Source organism: Suricata suricatta, chromosome 14, assembly GCF_006229205.1.
Source record: "Suricata suricatta isolate VVHF042 chromosome 14, meerkat_22Aug2017_6uvM2_HiC, whole genome shotgun sequence".
Taxonomy (NCBI): domain Eukaryota; kingdom Metazoa; phylum Chordata; class Mammalia; order Carnivora; family Herpestidae; genus Suricata; species Suricata suricatta.
The window spans coordinates 3,525,645-3,546,210 of NC_043713.1; the positions used below are offsets into that span (position 1 = coordinate 3,525,645).

Here is a 20,566-nt window from a genome sequence, read left to right on the forward strand (position 1 = left end):
TGGGGAGGGTCAGGTCTTCTTGGTGGTCTGCACCATTACAATTGAAGCAGATTTTTAATCTGTGTTTCCAAACAAATGTTACGTGTTTTTCCAAACGTTATGGGTTGAAGTGCACCCCCCACAAATTCACATGCTGAAATCCTAACCCCCAGGACCTCAAAATGAGACTTTATATGTAATTAGGGTCTTTACAGATGCCACTGTTAAGACTAGGTCATTAGGATTGTCCCTGGTCCAGTGGGACTGGTGTCCTGCTAAAAAGAGCAACGTGTACAGAGATGGACATATGGAGAACGCCACGTAAAGATGAAGGCAGGAATCGGGGCAAAGTGTCCAGGAGCCAAGAACCCCGGAGACTTGCCGGCAAACCACAAGCTCAGGTAGAGCCTTCAGCCCATGCCCCCTCCCAGCCTTGGAAGGAGCCCGCAGGGCCAGGACCTGGGCTCGGACCGCTGCCTCTGACTTGTGGCCTCAGGAACTGGAGAGGCTAAGCTTCTGTCGATGGATTCACCCGCCTTGTGGCACTTGTTACAGTGGCCCCAGCATATTAATGCACCACACAACGTTTGACTGAAATAAACAGATCCATGGCTGTGAAACCGTGTTTGAAACCCCTGAGCTAGACAGCTTCTTCCATCTACCTGGGAGGAAGCTGACCCCAGACACACAAAACAAACAAATGCGGAACAGGCGCCTCGTTCTGGTTTTGTCCACTGAGGCATCAGCGTGGTGGGACTTTACCTCTGTGAGCTTTGAAATTTTAGCTTGCGCACCACCTAAGCACCTTCTGCTCTTCGTGCATCAACACAGACGCGGAGCGGAATTGCTGCGCTCTCTGAGCGCCCAGGATTAGAGCAACAGCAGGGCAAGGGCTGCAGGGAATCAGGCGGCTGAGGGGTCCGGGTTCAAGGCCATCATATGCGCTGAGCATGGTGGGTCAGCGCATGGGTCTTCCGCCTCTCTGGCGAAATGCATTCCTAGGTGTTTAATTCCTGTGGATGTTACCGCAAACAGAATTTTCTTAATTTCTTTTTCAGATAAGTAGTGTGTAGAAATGCCGCTGATTTTTGTATGCAGATCCTGTATCCTTCAACTTTACAAGATTCACTCAGTAGTTCCAACAGCTTTCCCTGGCGTCTCTAGAGTTTTCCATATGTGAGACCATGTCGTCTGCAAGCAGCCGTGTTACTTCCTTCTTTCTGATGTGGAAGCCTGTCTGTCCTTCCCGGGCACCGCTGCGGAGCTGTGAGAGCAGGGACTTGCCCCGTCTTCGTCTCGGAGGGAAGGCCTCCATCTCTGCACCGCTGTGATGTTCCGTGCTGTCTGCAGCCGCTTTTGTGGCACAACAGCGACACTGAGTAGTTGTGACAGAGACCATCTGGCCCACGAAGCCTACAATATTTACTATCCGGTGCTTTGTAGGAAGAGCTGACCCTGCTCTGAAGCACTGCAGCACCCACAGCCCCTGAAAGCTGCCCCGTGTCGTCGGCGAGAACACACCGCCTCTTCGGGAGACTGTCGTGTCTTTCCAGCCCAGCACCTGTCCTGTTCTCTCTCCCCACACCGAGCGCCGGCCCTACTTCCACACACACCAATTAACGTTGGGTGGAGGGGTGGGGGTGGGTGCATCAGCGTCGAAAGAAGAAAAGCTGGACTGCCTAAACCCTTCCCTTCGCCCAGAAGGTGAGCTGTGTGGAAAGTCACCCAAAGGGAGTCACAGCTTCTGACATGACACAGCGTTGTTGATGGAGACGAAAGGAGAGGATTCTGGGTGGTACTCAGGAGATGTGAGGGTGGTGTACCCACGTGTTTTCACAATCACGGATCGGCTGACTTTTAGTAAAATCGTTATTTTCTGATCGACTTGCACAAAGATTTGAATGAAGCTGGAACTTCATTCTGATTGATCTTTCATGAGCAGTAACTTTTAATATTTTAGCATGAAAAGGTGTCAGTGATCCAAAACCAAATGATTTCAAGACGTCTTGGAGGTGTTATTTGAGGACTTTACTGTAGGTCCTACAGGTCACCAAGTGAATGGTCCCCATTCAGCTGTGGCTTTAAAGTTTGGTTTTTCTGGGGTGCCTGGGTGGCTCAGTTGGTAAAGCGTCCAACGTTGGCTCAGGTCATGATCTCATGGTTCGTGGGTTTGAGCCCCATGTCCGGCTCTGTGCTGACAGCTCAGGGCCTGGAATCTGCTTCAGATTCTGTGTCTCTCGCTCTGACCCTCCCCTGTTCATGCTGTCTCTCTCTCAAAAATAAATAAAAAACATTAAAAAATTTTTTAAAAATAAAGTTTGGTTTTTCATACACTGAGTTTTCTTAAAATGAGTTCTACTCACATGAGTTCTTAAAATGAGTTCTGTATGGACACCCAAACAGAAAAACCTATTTTCTATTGAATGAACTTAAAATATTTCTTCTACTTTTTTTAATTGCAGAACTAGGATTTATAAGGAAAATGAACTTTTTTTTTACATTAACAAACAAGAAAGCATGCATCTTTTAAAGTGAAGCGGAGGGGCACCTGGATGGCTCAGTCGGTTAAGCATCCGGCTTTGGCTCAGGTCATGATTTCATGTTCGTGGGTTCAAGCCCCGCATCAGGCTCTGTGCTGACAGCTCAGAGCTTGGACCTTGTCTTCAGATTCTGTATCTCCCTCTCTCTCTCTGACTCTCCCCTGCTCACGCTGTCTCTCTCTCTCTCTCTCTCTCAAAAAAATAAATAAAACATTAAAAAATAAATAAAGTGAAGCAGACAATCAGTTTCCAAAACAAGTTGCAATAACATCCCACCAACCGCCTATAAATATAACGCTTTCTCTTATCCTTGTAAACAGTGTAACCTGAGTAGTTACATACATTATATACAATGCTCTAAAAAATAAAGTCATTTGAAAAAAAACATATTATATATATAATATATAGTGTGTATATACAGCAATATATATAAATACAAACATATATATAACATCAATGTTTGAGATGACATTTCTAAAATATTAGATATTATATGCATTAATGTAATGCTCTAAAAGGTAAAATCACTTGAAAATAAGACAGGATACATAATGACTACACATATATACTCATATACAGTAATATATACACATATATAAAACATTAATGTTTAAAAAAGCATTTCTAAAAAATCATATGTTATATACATTATATATGATGCTCAAAAAAATAAAGTCATTTGAAAAAACAGTATATATAATATGAGTGTATATAGGGTGTATATTTAGTAATATATATACATATACACACATATATATACATAACAGGAATGTTTGACATAGGATTTCTAAAATATTAGATATTATATACATCATGTGTAATGCTCTAAAAATAGTCATTAAAACAGTATATGCAATATGACTTTATATATATTTATTATATATACACATATAAAACCAATGTTTGAGATTGTATTTTTTAAATATTAGAAGTTATATACATTATATATACTGCTCAAAAAGGTAAAGTCATTTGAAAAAAGCAGTATACATAATATGATTATATATACATAGTGTATATATAGTAATATACATACACACACATATATAAAACATTAATGTTTGAGATGGCATTTCTAAAATATCAGCTGTTATATACATCTTATATAATGCTCTAAAAAGTAAAGTCATTTGAAGGAATACCAGTATATGGAATATGACTATTATAATAGATATATAGTATATATATAATATAGTATATATATGAACACATATAAAAATCAATGCTTGAGATGGCATTTCTAGAATATTAGATGTTATATACACCATATAGAATGCCCTAAAAATAGTCATTTGAAAATATACCAGCATATGTAATATGACTATATATAATAGACATATTGTGTGTGTGTGTATATATATACACACACACAATCATATAAAACATCAATGTTTGAGATGGCATTTCCAGAATATTAGATGTTATATATATTATATATAATGCTTTAAAAAGTAAAGTCATTTGGAAAAAAACCCAGTATACATGACTATATGGTGTATATGTATAGTATATATATTGTAATATATATGATACACCCATGTATAAAACACCAATGTTTGAGAAAGCATTTCTAAAATATTACATGAGGTTGTGCATACTTCTACATGGTCACTGGTGCACTTTAATATTCTGTTCATTTTTCCATTGAATTCTTTGTATTTTTAATCAATTTTAGAAGCTCTTTATATAGTGTGGCAATTAACTCTTTGCAACACGAGTTGCAAACACTTTCCTTTTGTCATTTGCCTCTTCACTGTTTTAATGGTGCTCCTTCCTATACAGAGACTTAACTACTTCTGTGGTCAGACCTCTCAGTCTTATTCTCCTTGACTCCTCGATTTTACACTTTGCTAGGAAAGGACCTCTTTCTAACGTTACATGTAATTCTTGTCTTCGAGTACTCTTAAGATTTATTTTTATGTTATTTATGTTTGTGCGAAGAGTAAGGAAGGAATCTCACTCCCCATGTTCCAATGGGTATCTGTTCATCCCACAATCATGTATCGATGAACTCGGATCTTTCATGCAGCCCCGATTCTGGCCTGTTGTTCTGGGTCTTGTGCTGAATCACGGTTTAGTCACCTCACATTATAGTTCTTCTTTCAGAGTCCCTGTCGCAGCCTGGGAATGGCACCACGGAGGGCTTAGCAATGGCTCAGCTGAGAATGGCCAGCTCAGGGTCCCAGAGAGCATTTCAGAGCCAGGCCTGGGGCCGGGAAATTCCTCCTGTAACCCATGCTGCTTCCTGCCTGACTCGCAAAGGACCGATGGGCACCAGGGCTAATGGGCTCTGCGTTGCTGTGGCGGTAAGGCCCAACGATCACGTGTGCAGGACCTTGGCTTGCTCGTGAGGAATGGCCCTTAATGTTCAAAGGAGATGCTTTCGCCCAACATTTCAATCAAACCTCTGCATTTGGTTGAGTCAGAGAAGCTTCTAGTTCCACCTGAGTGGCTCAAACAGCCATGTGAAGGCCCAAGGACAAGAAGGCAGACATGCTCACCCCATGGCCTCTCCAGTTGTCCAGTGACAACCAGAGCCTGCACTGACGCCTCAACCCGCAGCTCCCAGCCCCGCCCCCTTACGGGCCCTCCTCACCCTGCTTTCTGGCACTGATTTCCGGTGTCAGCACCTGCAAGGATCTCCCTGGCCATTTCTCTGACTGGCTTCCTGGCCCTGAGGCACCATGAAGCAGGTGCCCACTGAAAGAGCAGAGGTGGGCGGACCCAAATGCAGACACTGTGGGACGTGGCTACTAGAGGCGTGTTTGAATCACATCTTGGCTAGATCATGTGAGAGAGAGAAGTGAAGCAGCCGGACAGTGTGGTGGTGCCACCATTCCGCCCATCATCTGCAGCTAGCCACCATCCCAGCTACCCCGAATTGCATGGGGAGCCCAGAGTCCCTCCCAGGCAGCCCCTGTGGGTGGAACCAGCACCGTGTCCTTGAGCTGCTTGCGTGGTGTGACACGTGGGGCCACCCTGGCGATGCACAGGCTTCTGGGCCAAAATCATGCCCAGTCACCTCTCTCTGCTGCACCAGATGCCTCCCAACAGAGCACGGCCCCTCCAGATCCCTCCAGGCCAAGGAGTGGGGAGCACGGCAGTGGACGCGCACGTGGTCTTGTGTGTGGGTGTGAGTGTGCTCTAACAGTGAGAAGGAGGAGGCGGTCCTGGGACCAGATTCAGAGCCCAAGGAATGGCTGCAGCTGTAGGCTGTCCATCATTTGACAGATGAGAGAACTAACGAGTTGGGTGATTTTTCCCAAAGACCTGGAGGCTGTATGTCAGGAGGCCCGGAATTTCATTCTGGTTCAGGGATTTTGCTTCCACACCAGTCAGTGAGCAGCACCAAGCAGACGACTAGAGGGAAAGTCTCAGACACACACGGAAGCCGTGGCACAGGAATCTGAAAAGCAAAATGGGATCTGGTTGCTTCTGACCCCTGACTTCAGGCCGGCGTCAAGGGGGTGACTTTCGGTGTCTTCTGCAGATATGTGCCTGTGGGTGCAGCGCAAATAGCACGCTATCTGCACGTGTAACCAGGAAGATGGGGGTTTCTCTCAGTCCTGCGCAGGGAGGGGCCAGGGGCTTCGTGCGTGACCGTGAACGAGGCCCGGCTACTGATCCCTTACATGTGGCACTGCGTGTCCGGCACTGCTGGCACCTGAGTGTGGATGTGCACACAGCTTATCTTTCCTCATTGGCCACGGTCTATTCTTCTGTCCTGCCGGTCACCATGGAGGAAGGACCGACGTGGATTGTGGCGTGAGCAGGGTGCAGTGGGGGCACCATCGGTGAATACAGTTTACCGTTAGGAGTAGAAATGAGGCTGTAAGGATGCCCCCATTTCAAACCTGTCCTGTTCTGCCACTTCTCTGCTGCCCAAAGGAAAGATGTGGCTGGGAGACCACAGCAAATTCAGGTGTCCCCAGCTCACCACACAGGAGCAGCTGGTAATTCTGGCTCCTGACCTTGGACTATGGGGGAAGATGGCGCCCTCCTTGGCGTGGACCCTGGGCTGTGGCTGGAAGGAAGCCCCTGTCTGCTACTGCAGGGGTAATTCTCTGGGTCTCACTCTGTAGACCCAAGTCTTTATTTTTTACCTCTCTTCAGTGTATAAAAACATTATTTTGTGGTTTTACTTCTACTGAAAATGACCACATGCAATACCACTGCCTTGAAATAGAATATTCCATGGTCACCACCATAAGGAGTTTAAAACTGTTGCAGGCCAGCGAAACGTGATTGTATCAAAGTCCAGGAATAATTCTAAGATGGAGAATAAACTACTTACTTGGAAGCCACATTTCTAGAGGATCGCAGATGGTAATATATAAACCCCTGAAGTAAAGTTCAAGTGGTGTGTAAATGTCACCAGGTCCATGATATTAAAATTGCCATTTTATAGCATGCGTTGTGTGGGTGGAGTTCATGATTATTAAATCTTGGAGAGCCCCGGTCAACACGCTCGGAATGTGAGATCCCCGTGTGGAGCTGCGCGGACGCATCACCCAGGCTGGCTCACCCCCGTCCAGGGGGTCGGTGAGCCAGGGCCCTTCCTGGGTGGGACACGCCTGCCAAAGGGACCGGGCCACCTTCTGGGAGCCGCTCTCTAGAGGGGAAGGCAAGACCCGCCTCTTCGCAGCGGGCAGAGTGCCGCGTTTTCTGCCCGGAGAGCGGGGCCAGCAGCACGGTGCCCACGCCCAAGCCAACCACTCAGTTCATTCTTTTTGTATAAGTAGAACTGACTAATTTGTTCCCCCGTAATCAGACAAGCATTTATTGCGTACCTCTTATTTTGGAGGCTGTGTTTGTTCACTATCACTCATTATCTCCCAGTGGAAAGCCGTGAGGATAGGAAACAGACCCGGAAGACTGGAATGTAACGCTTCTGGTTTTCACAAATAGAAATCAAGGCCCCAGTGGTTGCACCAGCACATAAACGGTGGAAATCATCAGCCACAAGCGTTTCATGCATGTTCACCCAGCCCCTCGGGAGGGCGTCCCTGTGCATCCACGTGGGCACTGAGAGGTAGTGGCCCCAGCTGCCGAGTTCAGAGACTAGACACAGAGCGGTCCGCAGGCAAGCTGGGTCCACTAAGGCTTGAGAACACAGGTGGAAACCTGTCTGCGCACAAGAGCCAGGGGACGCCCAGCAGGAGACAGCCGCAGGTGACCTGAGACACCTTGTTGAGCTCACACTTACCGCGTGCACGGAAAACACTGCAGAAGCATCCCGACCTCGGGAAGCTCAGCACCCAGGAAGCCTGGGAGGCCCCCCTCCTCCCACAAGAGACACACAGACACACAGACGCCGAGACACAAGAGCAGAATGTGCCGTGACTTCTGGCACGAGTGTGTATCTCATTCTCCCTGCACTAGAAGATCCCCAGACGATTCCCAAACAGCCAAGGTGGGTGAAGGGCTTGAGCCACGCCCCTCAGGTGTGTTCTCATCCGACCGTTCCGAGTAAGAAAGGCTCTGCAGGTCTGGGGCATATTTTTGATAATCTATTATTTTTACCATTTTCCATCAGGCTTTAGACCCAACGAGATGGGTGGAGAGTTGTGTAAAATACTTGAACTTCTCTGGCAAATAAGACACTGGTTTTTCCAGAGTGGACTGCCCTGAGTGGCCCCTCTTCCCAGATGGGCCTCATGCTCCCCGGGGTCCTGGGCATGGCCGCCCACACAGGACACTGCACCAGGGGCTGGGTACCACTTTCCTGAGAATGCTGCAAAGCTACCCACCTGTTCAGGTGACACTGGGTGACAGAGGCCCTCAGTCATGAAGCAGAGGGGTTGCTCACAGACTCGCGTCTGGTGGTGTGGTTTAATTTTTCCACCTGGCGTGCCCCAACGGAAAGGGGCACAATTCTGCCTTCTTTTACCAGGGGAAACAGAAAATGTCTTGGGGGGAGTTTGGTGAAAACAATCTGGTAGACAAATTGGGGGAGACAAGGTTCATTTCTTTTTAAAAAAAATTTGAACATTTATTCATTTTTGAGAGACAGAGAGAGATAGAGTGCAAGCGGGGGAGGGGCAGGGAGAGAAGGAGACACAGAATCTAAAGACAGGCTTCAGGCTCTGAGCTGTCAGCACAGAGCCTGACACAGGGCTCGAACCCACAAACTGCGAGATCTTGACCTGAGCCAAAGTCCGACGCTTAATCGACTGAGTCACCCAGGTGCCCCCAGGATTCACTTCTGACGCTCTCTCCTGGACTCCTGCCTGGCATTGCAAGGAAAATGACAGACACATGGACGGCACTTGACTTCCCACATGTCCTTTGTCCCCTGCGGTCATCTCCTCAGAGCAGAACTGTGGGCTTGGGTCTCGCGTGCACGCGGCAGGTGCTTGGCTGGGTTTCCCAATAGGACAGTACCAAGGTGGCGGGTCAGCGGGGACAGCCGCGAGCAGCGCACCTGGGCTGTGAGGACCCTGCTCCCCAAGTGGTGTCCCCGAGCACAGGAGGAGCCGTCCTGGCAGCACTGATGACATTTATAGATCTTCCTTCTGTTGCCACCTGACTCTTGTTCTAGGCCTGCACTGACGTCAGTAATAAACAATAATAAGATTGTAAACTACTGCTCTTTATAATAAAATTATGCTCCTTCGACGTATTATAAATCTAATAGCTATTACATCAGCACCCATAACTATATATCACAGCTTACCTTTTAAATATACACAGGGTGTTATATGGCCCATCCAAAAGCACCAGATTTATTATTACTGGTTAGCCCCAACCTTTATTACGTCACAAATGACTAATCGGTGAAAAACGAAGAGAAATGTAATTGCAGAGATGATCTGTCCCAGGGCTCGGGGGAGGGAGGGACCCGGATGGCAGCCACTTCGCTGGCCCTCACTGCCCCTCAGGCCGCCACATCTGCCATCTCAGTCCGGAGATGATTCTGGAGGCTGCCGGAGGCTCACACGATGTGTCCTGAAGGCAGCAGTCACGCTGTGCGCTCCTGATGCAGAATCAACAACTTCTACAGGACCAATCAGCTCCTAAGTTTGCTTCAGCAAGTCACTGCTTCCTGAGCAGGGGCCTCCCCCACCACAAGATGGTCTCTCCTGCCTGCGCCCAGACCCCTCCACGCCCCACCCATGCCCACATCTCTGTTTTCAGCACATTCATGAGAAGGACAGAAAGAATGGGGAGACAATAGCTGAGGACCAAAACAATGGAGTCAAGATATTCACGGAATTACGATTAGTAATCACGTTGACCTCTGTGGACTCTCCCTATGGGTGCTCAAACGCTCCACTGACAATCTCCACGTCACCCCTAATATTCTCCCCCAACACGAAGGGCTTGTGGCAGAGGGAGGGACGTTGTGGTCTCCAGGAGAAAACCCAAACCTAGCTGTGCTGAGAAATCACTCAAGGCTGCACCTCGGGAAGGAACATGGGGCAGAGCTTTGGTGTCCCGTCCAGACGCCACTCCGACCAGGCCCGTCTGCAGGGCCAGGGGCTGAGATGCCCACAGGGTCCTCGGAGGCCCATCGAGGCCCGTGACCCCTCAGTGCAGTCAGGGCTCGGAGCCCAGCTCCTGTCCTCGTGGGCGCCAGCGCAGGCCTGGTCACGTCTGTGCCCCGAGTGCAGGGGCCACGGCCCAGCGGTGTGACCGTAGGGGGATGTCGCTCTCATGGGAAAACCGCCTTGTGCCGATTTTTCCCAAGACTGGGAAGCCCATGGAGGGAGACTTCAGGTTTGGCACCTGTTCCAGAACCTTCTTGATGAAAAAAAGGTTGTCTTCATTAAGAGCGTTAATATTCATGCGGCATGGTAATTTTGACACAGAAAAGGTCTCTGTAACCTTTTCTTGTGTGAGAATTTTTTACTTCTCAAGGAAATTACAGTCCAGCAATGACTTAATTAATGCTGGCTTTCTTCGGCAGGTTTGAGGAGCTGTCAGTTTGGGCTTGAGGATCTGTCACCGGGAGCGGCTGGGGCTCGGGGAGGGAGGGGACCGGCCGGCCGTGGGCTCCCGCGCTGGGGGGCACCTTCCCACATTCGTTTTAATTTAGTGTCCGGCTTTCCCTAATGCTGGGTCATTTATTATTGGGACGGAGGGCACAGCTTGAATTAATAATCCATTTTTCACCCGGCATATTTATTCTTTTTATCATAATGACTTCGTTTCTAATCCGTTTGGCTCTGGTAAATTTGGGCGGGGACTTGCACAGTGGGTGGCTGGGTCCCTGCTAGCAGCTGCCAGCAGCCTCCTAGGAGTGAAGGGAAACTGTTCTCGTCCTTAAAAACCATCAGCATCCCTAGAAAAGAGGGCCCAACAGAGGGAGAAGCCAGAGGGCCCAGCTGGAGTACCTTCCAGAAGAATTCGCATCGGAGCCGAAGGGAAATCTGCCCCCAGCAAGGGCCATGGGGCCATGAGCACACCCATGGCTGGGGGGGGGGGGAGGGGCGGGTGCTGAAATGGGACCTCTCTCCTCTGTGTCTAGATAAGAGGCACAAAAGGTGAGCCAGGCCACCCAGAACACATTTTCAGCACCATGAGAACTGGCCTGGGGCAGGGCGGGACCCAAGCACAGTGACAGGCCCACAGCCGGCACGGGTCACCTCTCCTGCCCGGAGAGGCCACCGGCTGGAGCCGTCCCACCCCCTTCTCTCTGCCTCACTCCGAGGCTGTCCTGGGCCAGTGTGGACGCTGCAGTGTGGAGTGTCTGACGTTTATGGGGCCGTCTGGGCAGGAGCGTGTCACCCCCGGGACGAGCGAGCTGACCCAGCTCGCCTGAGAGCCGCGGCATGAAGGGCGGCAGCAGAGAGAACGTGGCGCACCTCCCTCTAACGGCCGTAAGTCCACGCCCACTTCCTCCAGCCGAACGGGGCCCGTGGCCCTCTGCCGACGGTCCCTCGGTTTTTATTTCCAGAACACTGACAATGGGTTGGAGCCTCATTCTCCACATCCTCCAGGTTGAAATACCGAAGAGGAAGCCATCCCAAGAGCTCCTGAGAGGCCGACGGCTTTGGGACAACGGGGGGATTCTCCAATATCACAGGCAAGAAAGAAGCTTCCAGAACGTACAGGCCCGGGGCCTGCCTCCTTGCACTCAGTTCAGGGTGGAAGGCCGTCCGCTGCTTCAGGAGTCCGAGGGGAGCGGAGCGGGAGTGAGGGGGGAAAGGTCGGCCTCCAGCTGCAGGGGATAAATCAGGAGCAGTCCTGTCACCGGGACGGGCCGCGAGCCACGTGCAGAATTTAGAGCCAGCCCCCGACGTCCCCCCCGCCTCCCTGAACATAAACCAGCGACTCCATTAGCCAAAAGATCCCACACCGGGCCCAGAAGGAGAAACAATATTTCAGACATGTGTGCATTGCGTCCGCTGGGTCTCCTCTGAATCCAGCCCAGTGCGGAAGGGGAGAGGCTAGCAGGGGTGGGAGAGCCTGTGCTCTCAACAGCCGCCCCCCTACCGAGCCGAGTGCAGGCACCTGGGCGGGCGGGCAGGCCCAGCCTGTGGGGCCAGTGTCCCCTCGGACTCCTGCGACTAAGCTGACCCGGGTCTACCTTCCTTCAACATGGTGCAGAATCTTCCCAGGGGGACAGGCGTCTCCCCGCCCCTCTGCCTGTGCTAGATTCTCCGGTAAGCGGAGTTATGAGCAGCACAGCGGGTCGCGGAAGCCCTGGCCGTGGAGCAGGTCCGGCCCCGAGACCACCTCCAAGAGCGGAGGACCCACAAGGCATCTTGTATCCCTAACATCATCAGGCATCGCCACATAAAACAAGAGTGTCGCCACCAGGCCACCGCAAAGCCGGCGCGGACCCAGGAACGTGTTCCCGTCCACTGGAGCCAAAGAGAAGGCACGGAAGATTCCAGGCCGTAGATGGAGGCGGGAAAGGCGCTGCCAAGGTCTTGGGGTCTCTGGGAGAGGGAGAGCTCGGCGGTGCTGCGTTTATAACGCGAGTGGACAGAGCGCGTGGAGGCATCAGAGAACATGTCCTACGCCCTGGAGAGAGCCAGGGACCCAGCCCTGTTTCCAAGTGTTGTATTTACTGGCTGTCATGGGAATGCAGTACATTTACTCCTGCACCTCCCAGAAAACCTCAAAACTCCCCTCTGGGTCCTCACACGTTTATGACGGACCAGCCACGTGCCAGCACGAGAAACCCCAAAAGAGTCCATATCAGAGCAGAAGGGGAAATCTGCCCCCAGCCAGGGCCACGGGGCCACAAGCGCACCCACTGGGGGGGGGCTGAAATGGGACCTCTCTCCTCTGTGTCTAGATAGGAGGCACAAAAGGTGAGCCGGGCCACCCAGAACACATTTTCAGCACCTCGTCACACCCCTCGCCGGCTGGTGGGTGGCCTGGCGGGGTCTGGCTAGCCGCCGGCAATGCTGACTCGGGCCGGAGGGCGAGGAAGAGCCGGGCACACACAGGTCCCCAGTGTCGGGCCAACTCCAAGCTGCGATGTGGCCTGGAAAGTGGCTGGAGGCCGGCAGGGACAGCGAACTGGTCAGGCAAGGCCAACACAGCACAGGGAGGGGAGGGGAGTGGGGGAGGGGGGAGCTGTTCCAGCAGCTCCTTCCTCACTGTGGGGGGCAGTGGGGGGCACACTGCTCCTTGCCGACCCCCATTTTCCTACCACGGAGCCCCAGTTGTGTTCAGATGTCAGGCACAGATCTTTGAGCAAATCGACTTGTTACTTATGCCCCTCTTTCTCCAGTGAGGAGCAAACCACATGAGGAGGTGGGCTTCGTCCCCCAGCCCCACGGAGTGGATCACAGTCAGTCCAGATCCACCTGTGATTGGCCCGGGAGCAGGTGCATGCGCCAGTGTGGACCAAAGGGCTTCTGTGAGGGGACGTCTCCCAGAGATTCTTTTATCTGGCACAATGAGGGGGTCTCTGAAAAAAATGCTGTCCTGTCTTCCTGTGAGGGTGTGATGGCTGGAGCCACAGCAACCACTGTGAGGTCCTGGGATGACAATCAGAGGACACAGGCAGGGAACGTGGTGCAGACATGGAAGAGACGGCGTCACTGAGCCGCGGCGTTCATCCCGCACCTGCCAGCGCGGTGGCGTGTTATCCGGGTAAGAGGGGTGTCTCTGCTGCTTCAGCCCCTCTTACCTGAGGACCGTGCTGCCCACACAAGCAGAGCCCAGGAGGGCGCCTGGTGACATGGCCAGAAAAAGTTGGGAGCGCGTCTCGTGGAGAGTGTGCTACCGTGGGACAGGAGGCACTGACGAGCTCACGGCTGCCAACCAGGCACACAGGCCGCCTGGGGCCCGCGGCGCCGTTGGCCCAGGAGCATCACACGCTGCAGGCGGCTGGGCTTGGGCAGCCTGGCCAGGGTCCTGGGATTGTGGGCGGGGGGCTGGCTGGGACCCACAAAGGAGGAGACCCAGAGCAGCCAGAAAACCTGAGAACAAAGGTGAGCCAAGCCAGTGGCTCTGGAGGTGAGATGGCAGACCCAGAGTGAAGTGGGGACGATGGGCCCATGGGGCAGGCAGTGGTGACACTTGGGGACAGTGCTGCATGCGCAGCAGGGCCACCCCACCCCCATGGGCAGGCGAGCAGGGGGCAGAGTTCCCAGCTCGGTGGGAGGGAGGGGTGTCAGGCCCACCCAGGCTCCCTCCTCTCTGTGAGGCCATCGCCTCATTCCAGAACCCTGGGCCAATACTGAGTCTTTCCCAGCACCCAGAGTGTCTGCAAGGACCTCTATTCATTTTTTGTGTTGTGGCTGCAGTGTTGGTTTTTCTTTCTTGAAAACACAGAATGAATGTGCTCCCGGAGGGCCAGGCGTGAAGGGCAGGGTCCTTCGAGGTCCCCACACAGCCGGCCCAGCTGAGTCTCAGGGGTCCCCTCAGGCTCGTCCACGCGCGTGTGACCTCCGTGCCGCCAGACTGCTACCCGTCCCCGCGGGGACCGCAGGTGGGGGTCACGGTGCCCCGACCCAGCCGGGACCGGCACGTTTCTGTCATCTGTGGAGACGCTGTGCCCACTCTCAGGGTGGGGCTGCACCTTCCAGCGACGGCACCTGAGCCCAGAAACGTGACAGCATCCTGCCTGTAAATGCTCTTTTTTTTTCCCAAATATCTCCAGATGTATTTTCTTATTTCAGTCTCAAAACATTTCATAAGGAGATGGGATGCTAACAGCAGGCAGGAGACCCTGGAGGGGGAGGGAGGATGGAGGCAGCCCCCCACCCCCGCCTGAGATAAGAAGGGCCCCGAGGGCAAGGGGGGTGACAGGGAGGCTCCTGGGCTGGTGTCACCAGAGCCCAAGCCGCCAAGACAGCTCCTCGAAGGCCCCAGGCTGCGCCGTGGTTGGTGGCTGCTCCCGGCCTGGAGAGCCGCAGAGCCCCGGCGGGCCCTGCCTGGTCTCCCCCTGCCCGCCCACTGAGCCTCGGATGTGGCCGCTTGGCTCCCGGGCCCTGTGCTGGAGTTGCCTCTGTGGAGCCTTCCAGAATGGGAGCTGACCCCCAGGAAGGCCAGAACCTTCTCTCGCAGCCTGTGAGAGCCAGGCCCAGCAGGCGGGAGGGGCACCCATGTGTCAGGGCCTGGCCGGCGCAGCAGGAAGGGCATGAGGGTCTGTGAACCCGGGCAGCCGCAAGTGTCCAGCTCTCCCCTCTCTCTGCTCCCCTCCAGCTGTGAGCTGTGCTCCAGGGTAGGGTCCCCTGGGCTCTCCACACCAGGGCCCCCAGCATCTCCTCCACATGTGTGGTTCCAGCCCAGGCTCTTCTCTCAGCCCTTTTCCAGGCTTCCTGCTCACCTGCCCTGGGCTGGGGCAGGGGCGGGGGGGGGTCGCTCAGAATCTCTCGCTCAAGTGCATGAGACCAGTCACGTGCAGCCCAACCCAGCTCTCTCCCTTGGCCGCACGTGTTTATTATGAAATCCCAGGCTCCCCTTCCAGCCCGACCCTGGGCTCACCTTGGACCCCTCCCTCAGTTCAGTTCAACCCAATAATCTTTCACTGAGTGCCCTGTACACTGTGCTGCTGGGGAAAGACACATCGGGCATGGATCCTGCAATTAAAGACATTAGAGACCCCGTGTAATTGGATGTTAGAGACAGGCTGCACCTTTAAGAGCATCTGGAATCCAGCCTCTTATTTTATCCCCGAACAAGAGGAGGCCCAGAGGGAGTCACGGGATTGCTCCTGGGAATGCAGCTAAAAACGGGCATCCGAGGACAGGGCCCCAGCCTCCCGGCTCCCCACAGCCCCACAGCCCTCCCTTCCCCAGGGCGGGTGTTGGAGCTGGGAAGACGGGGAGCACACAGACAGAACCCGTTCACCATGGGGCCTTCAAGGTCCGCCCTTTTCCTTGCCCAATCTCCCTGTAACTAGATACTCTGCAGGCATCTTGAGGCAAGGGAGCAAAAGAACACACGTGTTTGTTGGTAGGGCTCTTAGCACCCCAAGACTTCTGACGGAAAAACAGGCCTGGGCACATTTGTAAAACCCATTAACAGGTTAAAAACAACAACAGCAAACGATCAGAACTAAGACAAAAAGGGGTCACTATAATCAGGTTTCAACTAGTATTGACCAAGATAATGCAAAGTACATAGAGTCCCGTAATTTCAATTTCAGCCGTGTAATGTCACATTTGCACACCGTTTTCTAATTTCTTAGGGGAAAATTTCCCTTGTTCAGTCTGCACTACTTTCCCTCCCCTGATCTCCTCTGGCCGCCCTGGCTGCGGGGACGTCGGAGTTTTCACTTGATTTAGACGCCCGTATGACACATCCAACCTTTTAAATAAATCATTCATTTTTTTTAAAGGTTGGCTATGTCACAGTGCTGTGAGGCACCCAATTTTTAAAGCAACTGTTTATTTGATGTCAGGTACATCAGACATAAAAATAAATGTGACTTTGCAGAACTTTCTCGTGTTCACAATCATCCTACATTTCCTGCTCCTCTCTGCTCTCAGAGCCAGTCCCTCAGCGTGGTGTGATGTCCCTGCCATGCCCGGTGCTCCCCACCGAGTCCTGCCCATCAGGCCCCGGGGCTGTGCCTGGGAGACAGGGGCCCCTCCTCACTCCTTTGTGACAGGGATGAGAGGCTAGGAGTATTTTTGTCATAAATTTTAACCTTTAATAGGGAAACAAAACACAGATGCATTTGAAGCAGATACACAGGGCGAGACCCGGGAGGAATAAGCCACACCCCCTGTAATACGGTAAATAACACGGGACATGATGCGGACGTGAGCCCCACAGAGGTCACCCCCAATGTCTCAGACACACAGTCTGCACTTGCTCTCATGGATCTGTGTGCTGGGTTTATATTCTTACTCCATGACTCATAAATTCTGGGCACACATACCGGTTGGCTTTACATAACACAGACCCAAAGCATCATGACAAGGTCCATGTTGCCCTTGTTGCAGAGAGCTTCATATGATAATGAGAACTATTTGATGTTTTTAACTTTAACTTTTATTTATTTTGAGAGAGACAGAGACAGTGCAAGTGGGGGAAGGGCAGAGAGAGGGAGACGGAGAATCCCAAGCAAGCTCTGCGCCATCAGTGCAGAACCCAGCGCAGGGCTCAAACTCACGAACTGTGAGACCATGACCTGAGCTGAGATCAAGAGTTGGAGGCTTAACCGACTGAGCCACCCAGGCACCCTGAGCATTATTAGATTTTTAAATACAGTTCATAAATTGAGTACATGTCAACATCACAACGCTACTTACCGAATTCATATTAGTGACAGTGGCACACAATAGCACTCATAGAAGAGCAGTAATACCGTCACTACTACTACTTCTGTCTTATTATTATCGTTCCTAGGAAGCCCTGTCCCACAGCTGGAGTATTAGGCCAGTTGTATGACTAAGAAGCAATAGCACTACCATATGTTATTTGCAGGCAGCAAAATGTGACTGTAAGTTTTAACTTGGGGACTTTTGTTGCTCGTACATGGCGGTGGCTGGTGTACCCATGGTCTCAGTTTCCGTCTCCACTAGCCAATGAGTGGGGAAAAGCCAGAAAGACTCATTTTTTCAGTTCTAGTATCATGTTTTGAGATAAAGACAAGGAGAAAAATGCAGGAATCCTAAAATTCTGCAAGGTAAAGAGCAACACCAAGGGAGGAGCAAGGAACATGAACAGTAACTTTGCCAAGTGAAAATTTCCAAAGTCAAAAAAGAGTATAAAAAAATTCCCAGACCCACTAGGAACCAGAGAGCAAACAAAAAGACGGACACAATGGGGTGCCTGGGTGGCTCAGTCGTATGGATATCTGACGTTGGCTCAGGTCATGATCTCATGGTTTGTGAGTTTGAGCCCCATATTGGCTCTCTGCTCTCAGCACAGAGCCCACTTTGAATCCTCTGCCTCCCTCTCTTTTTGACTCTCTCTCTCTCTCAAAAATAACTAAACATAAAAAAAGAAGATAGACACAAAACACATGAAAATGGTCAGGGGGAGGGTGGGAAGAAATGAGATAAAAGGGATGAACAAACAAAGAAACCATACAGGGTCTTGCAGGGACCAATGACAACAATGTACCATGAACTGAAAAGTATAACAAACACAACCTTTCTCACCTGAGGGAAATAAACAGACTAATAAATAACATAAAAAAAACTAAATGAGGGGGAAGATGTTTGGATACCAGGTGAACATTAAGAAATAATTATATTTCTATATACCAACAATAAACAGAAAACTAAATTTTAAGATGATAGTATTTACAATAGTGTTAAGGACATCAAATATCTAAAAGCAATCTAAAAACATATGCAGGGCCTTTGTACTAACTAGTATAAAACATTTTTAAGAGAACAAAAACAAAAGATATAAGTAAATAAAGGGACATACCATATTCATGGATTGGAAGACTCAATATATTAATAATGTCAATTATCCTAAAATTGATTTATAATTAAATACAATCCCAATATTAAAAGTCCCAGCTGTTTTTTTTTCTCATGTGGAAACTGACAAACTAATTCCAAACTTTACATGAATATACAGATGGGGCCAAGAATAACCAAGGCAGTCTTAAAGAACTGTAAGCCAGAGGACTTAAAGTAGTTGATATTCAGACCTTTTATGAAGCTATAGTAAATAAGATGATGGAGTACTGGGGCAAAGCTAAATAAACTTCCCAGTAGAACAGGAGGGGGAGTCCAGAAACAGGCCTATACAAATACAGTCTGACTTGATAAAGGTGACATTGTAGTGTGTGAGGAAGGGCTGGCATTTTCAGTGAAAAATGCTAGGCCAACTGTACATGCATATAAGACAATAAAGAACCTGGTTGCCTAATCCAAAGTAAATTCCAGATGGGCTGCAGATCCAAATATGGAAGATAAAAGAACTTTTAGAAGAAAACACAAGAGAATATTTTTGTGACCTTTGGGATGACAATGGTTTCCAAAACAGAGTAGTAACTATAAAAATACCACCAAAGAGGGGCACCTGGGAGGCTCAGTTGGTTAAGCAACTGATTCTTGATTTCAGTTCAGGTCATGATCACAGTTTGTGAGTGACAGCCCTGCAATGGGCTCTGTGCTGACGGGTGGAGCCTGCTTAGGATTCTCCCTCTCTCTCTCTCTCTCTCTCTCTCTGCCCCTCCACTGCTCATGCTCTCTCTTTCTCTCTCTCTCTCTCAAAATAAATAAACAAAAAAATACGACCATAGAAAGCATTACTAACCTGACAATCTTAAAAACTAGCACTTCTAGTCATCAAAAAAAACCATTAAAATATTAAAAATGCAACCCACAAAGTGGGAAAATATTTTGCAACACATATTTCCAACAAAGTGCATTTACACAATGTATATATCACCTGCTACAAATCAATAGGACACACAGCCCAACAGAAATATGTGTGAAAGAAACAGACACTTCACAAGAAGAGAATAGCCAGAGGCGAGATTTCAAGAACGCAGCAGGTGGAGACTGGAGAAGCTCCTCCCACCAAAAGACATCGATTACACCTGCCAAATTAGCAAAGGCAATTGTCAAACTCTAGAGATTGAACAAATTGAGAACCGTGCATTCAATGAAATTATGGAAACTTGATGAGAACAGTGACACAGCATGGCATTCTAGCTATGGGCTCTCTGCACCCAGTCTGCAGCCAGCTCCCTTTTGTGGAAGAGTTATTCCAGCAGGCTCAGAAGCCAAGTGGAAGGTCCCACTTGGGACTCAGATGTCTGGATTGAAAGATCTATTCTGGATCAAATAAAACAATGGCTGAACATAGCAGATCCCATTCCCCACAGCTCTGGGCTACAAAAAGCCTCCCCTTTTAAAGTGGCAGGGGCCAGGCAGCTCCTCCATGCCCCCAGGCCCAGCTCCCACTTCAAGGAGAATCTGAGTGGGACAGCTGGGGAGGAACATGGTGCTCCACCCCCACATCCATGTTGTAGAGGAGCAATTCTGGGCACAGCCATTGAGTGGCAGCACCTGGATGCCCATATTCCCAGGGTGGGAGAGCCGCTGTTAGTGAAGTAGGCAGCTCATGGACAGACACCTTCCCATCATTCCTAGCTCCACACTGAGGAGGGTCTCTTGTAGGCAGTGGTGGCAGTGGGGCAGTGGTACAAGGTCCCAAGATCCCCCCTCCCACATGTGCCACAGCTTCTGCTCTGTGGCACCAAGTTTCTGCTCAAAGGGAGGTCACAACAAGCCTCAAACATTGGCCAACAGGCCCAACCTTGTGTGGATCAGACTGTGGAGAAATTCATGCCAGAGGGCAGGGCTGTAAACGGTAGAACAATCAGCGAGCAGTCAGTGAAGGCTAATAGGGGTGATACCAACAGCGACAGCTGGCCAGGAGTTTATTAGGAAGATCAGAGCAAAAGAGAGTAAGAGAGAGCCCTACTAAAATCACAACCGTCTATGATGTGCACGCATGCCCACATTGTGGTCTCTGAAGTCCTAGAGAGGCAAGTTCTGAGCTACAAGTCCCTGGTGGGGCAGAGGACAAACTTGTAAACTTGCCAGATGCCTCCAGGCCACACACAGAGACAAAAGTAAAGAGTGAACATCTTACTGGTTCAGGGGCTTAGACACAATCTCTGACAATGAGTGGCTGACCACTAATCTGTGTGGCCA

At 50.5% G+C, this 20,566-nt stretch overlaps 1 protein-coding gene and 1 long non-coding RNA gene across 3 annotated transcripts in view; one reads left to right on the top strand and one right to left on the bottom strand.

Annotated features, from left to right (window-relative positions):
- Positions 1-5,864: 5,864 nt before the first annotated feature.
- Positions 5,865-20,566, bottom strand: part of ZNF407 (zinc finger protein 407) — a 473,145-nt gene continuing 458,443 nt past the window's right edge. Inside the window, exon 9 of the mRNA XM_029921740.1 lies at positions 5,865-5,925. Coding sequence (XP_029777600.1) covers positions 5,894-5,925 — 32 coding nt within the window. The 3' untranslated portion in view covers positions 5,865-5,893. The remainder of the gene's footprint in view (positions 5,926-20,566) is intronic.
- Positions 13,062-14,579, top strand: LOC115277556. Of its 2 annotated transcripts, none has more exons than XR_003902414.1 (2): positions 13,062-13,574; positions 14,259-14,579. It is a non-coding gene; the product is annotated as an uncharacterized LOC115277556 (long non-coding RNA). The 2 variants fall into 2 exon arrangements; XR_003902415.1 differs by lacking the exon at positions 13,062-13,574 and adding an exon at positions 13,585-13,940.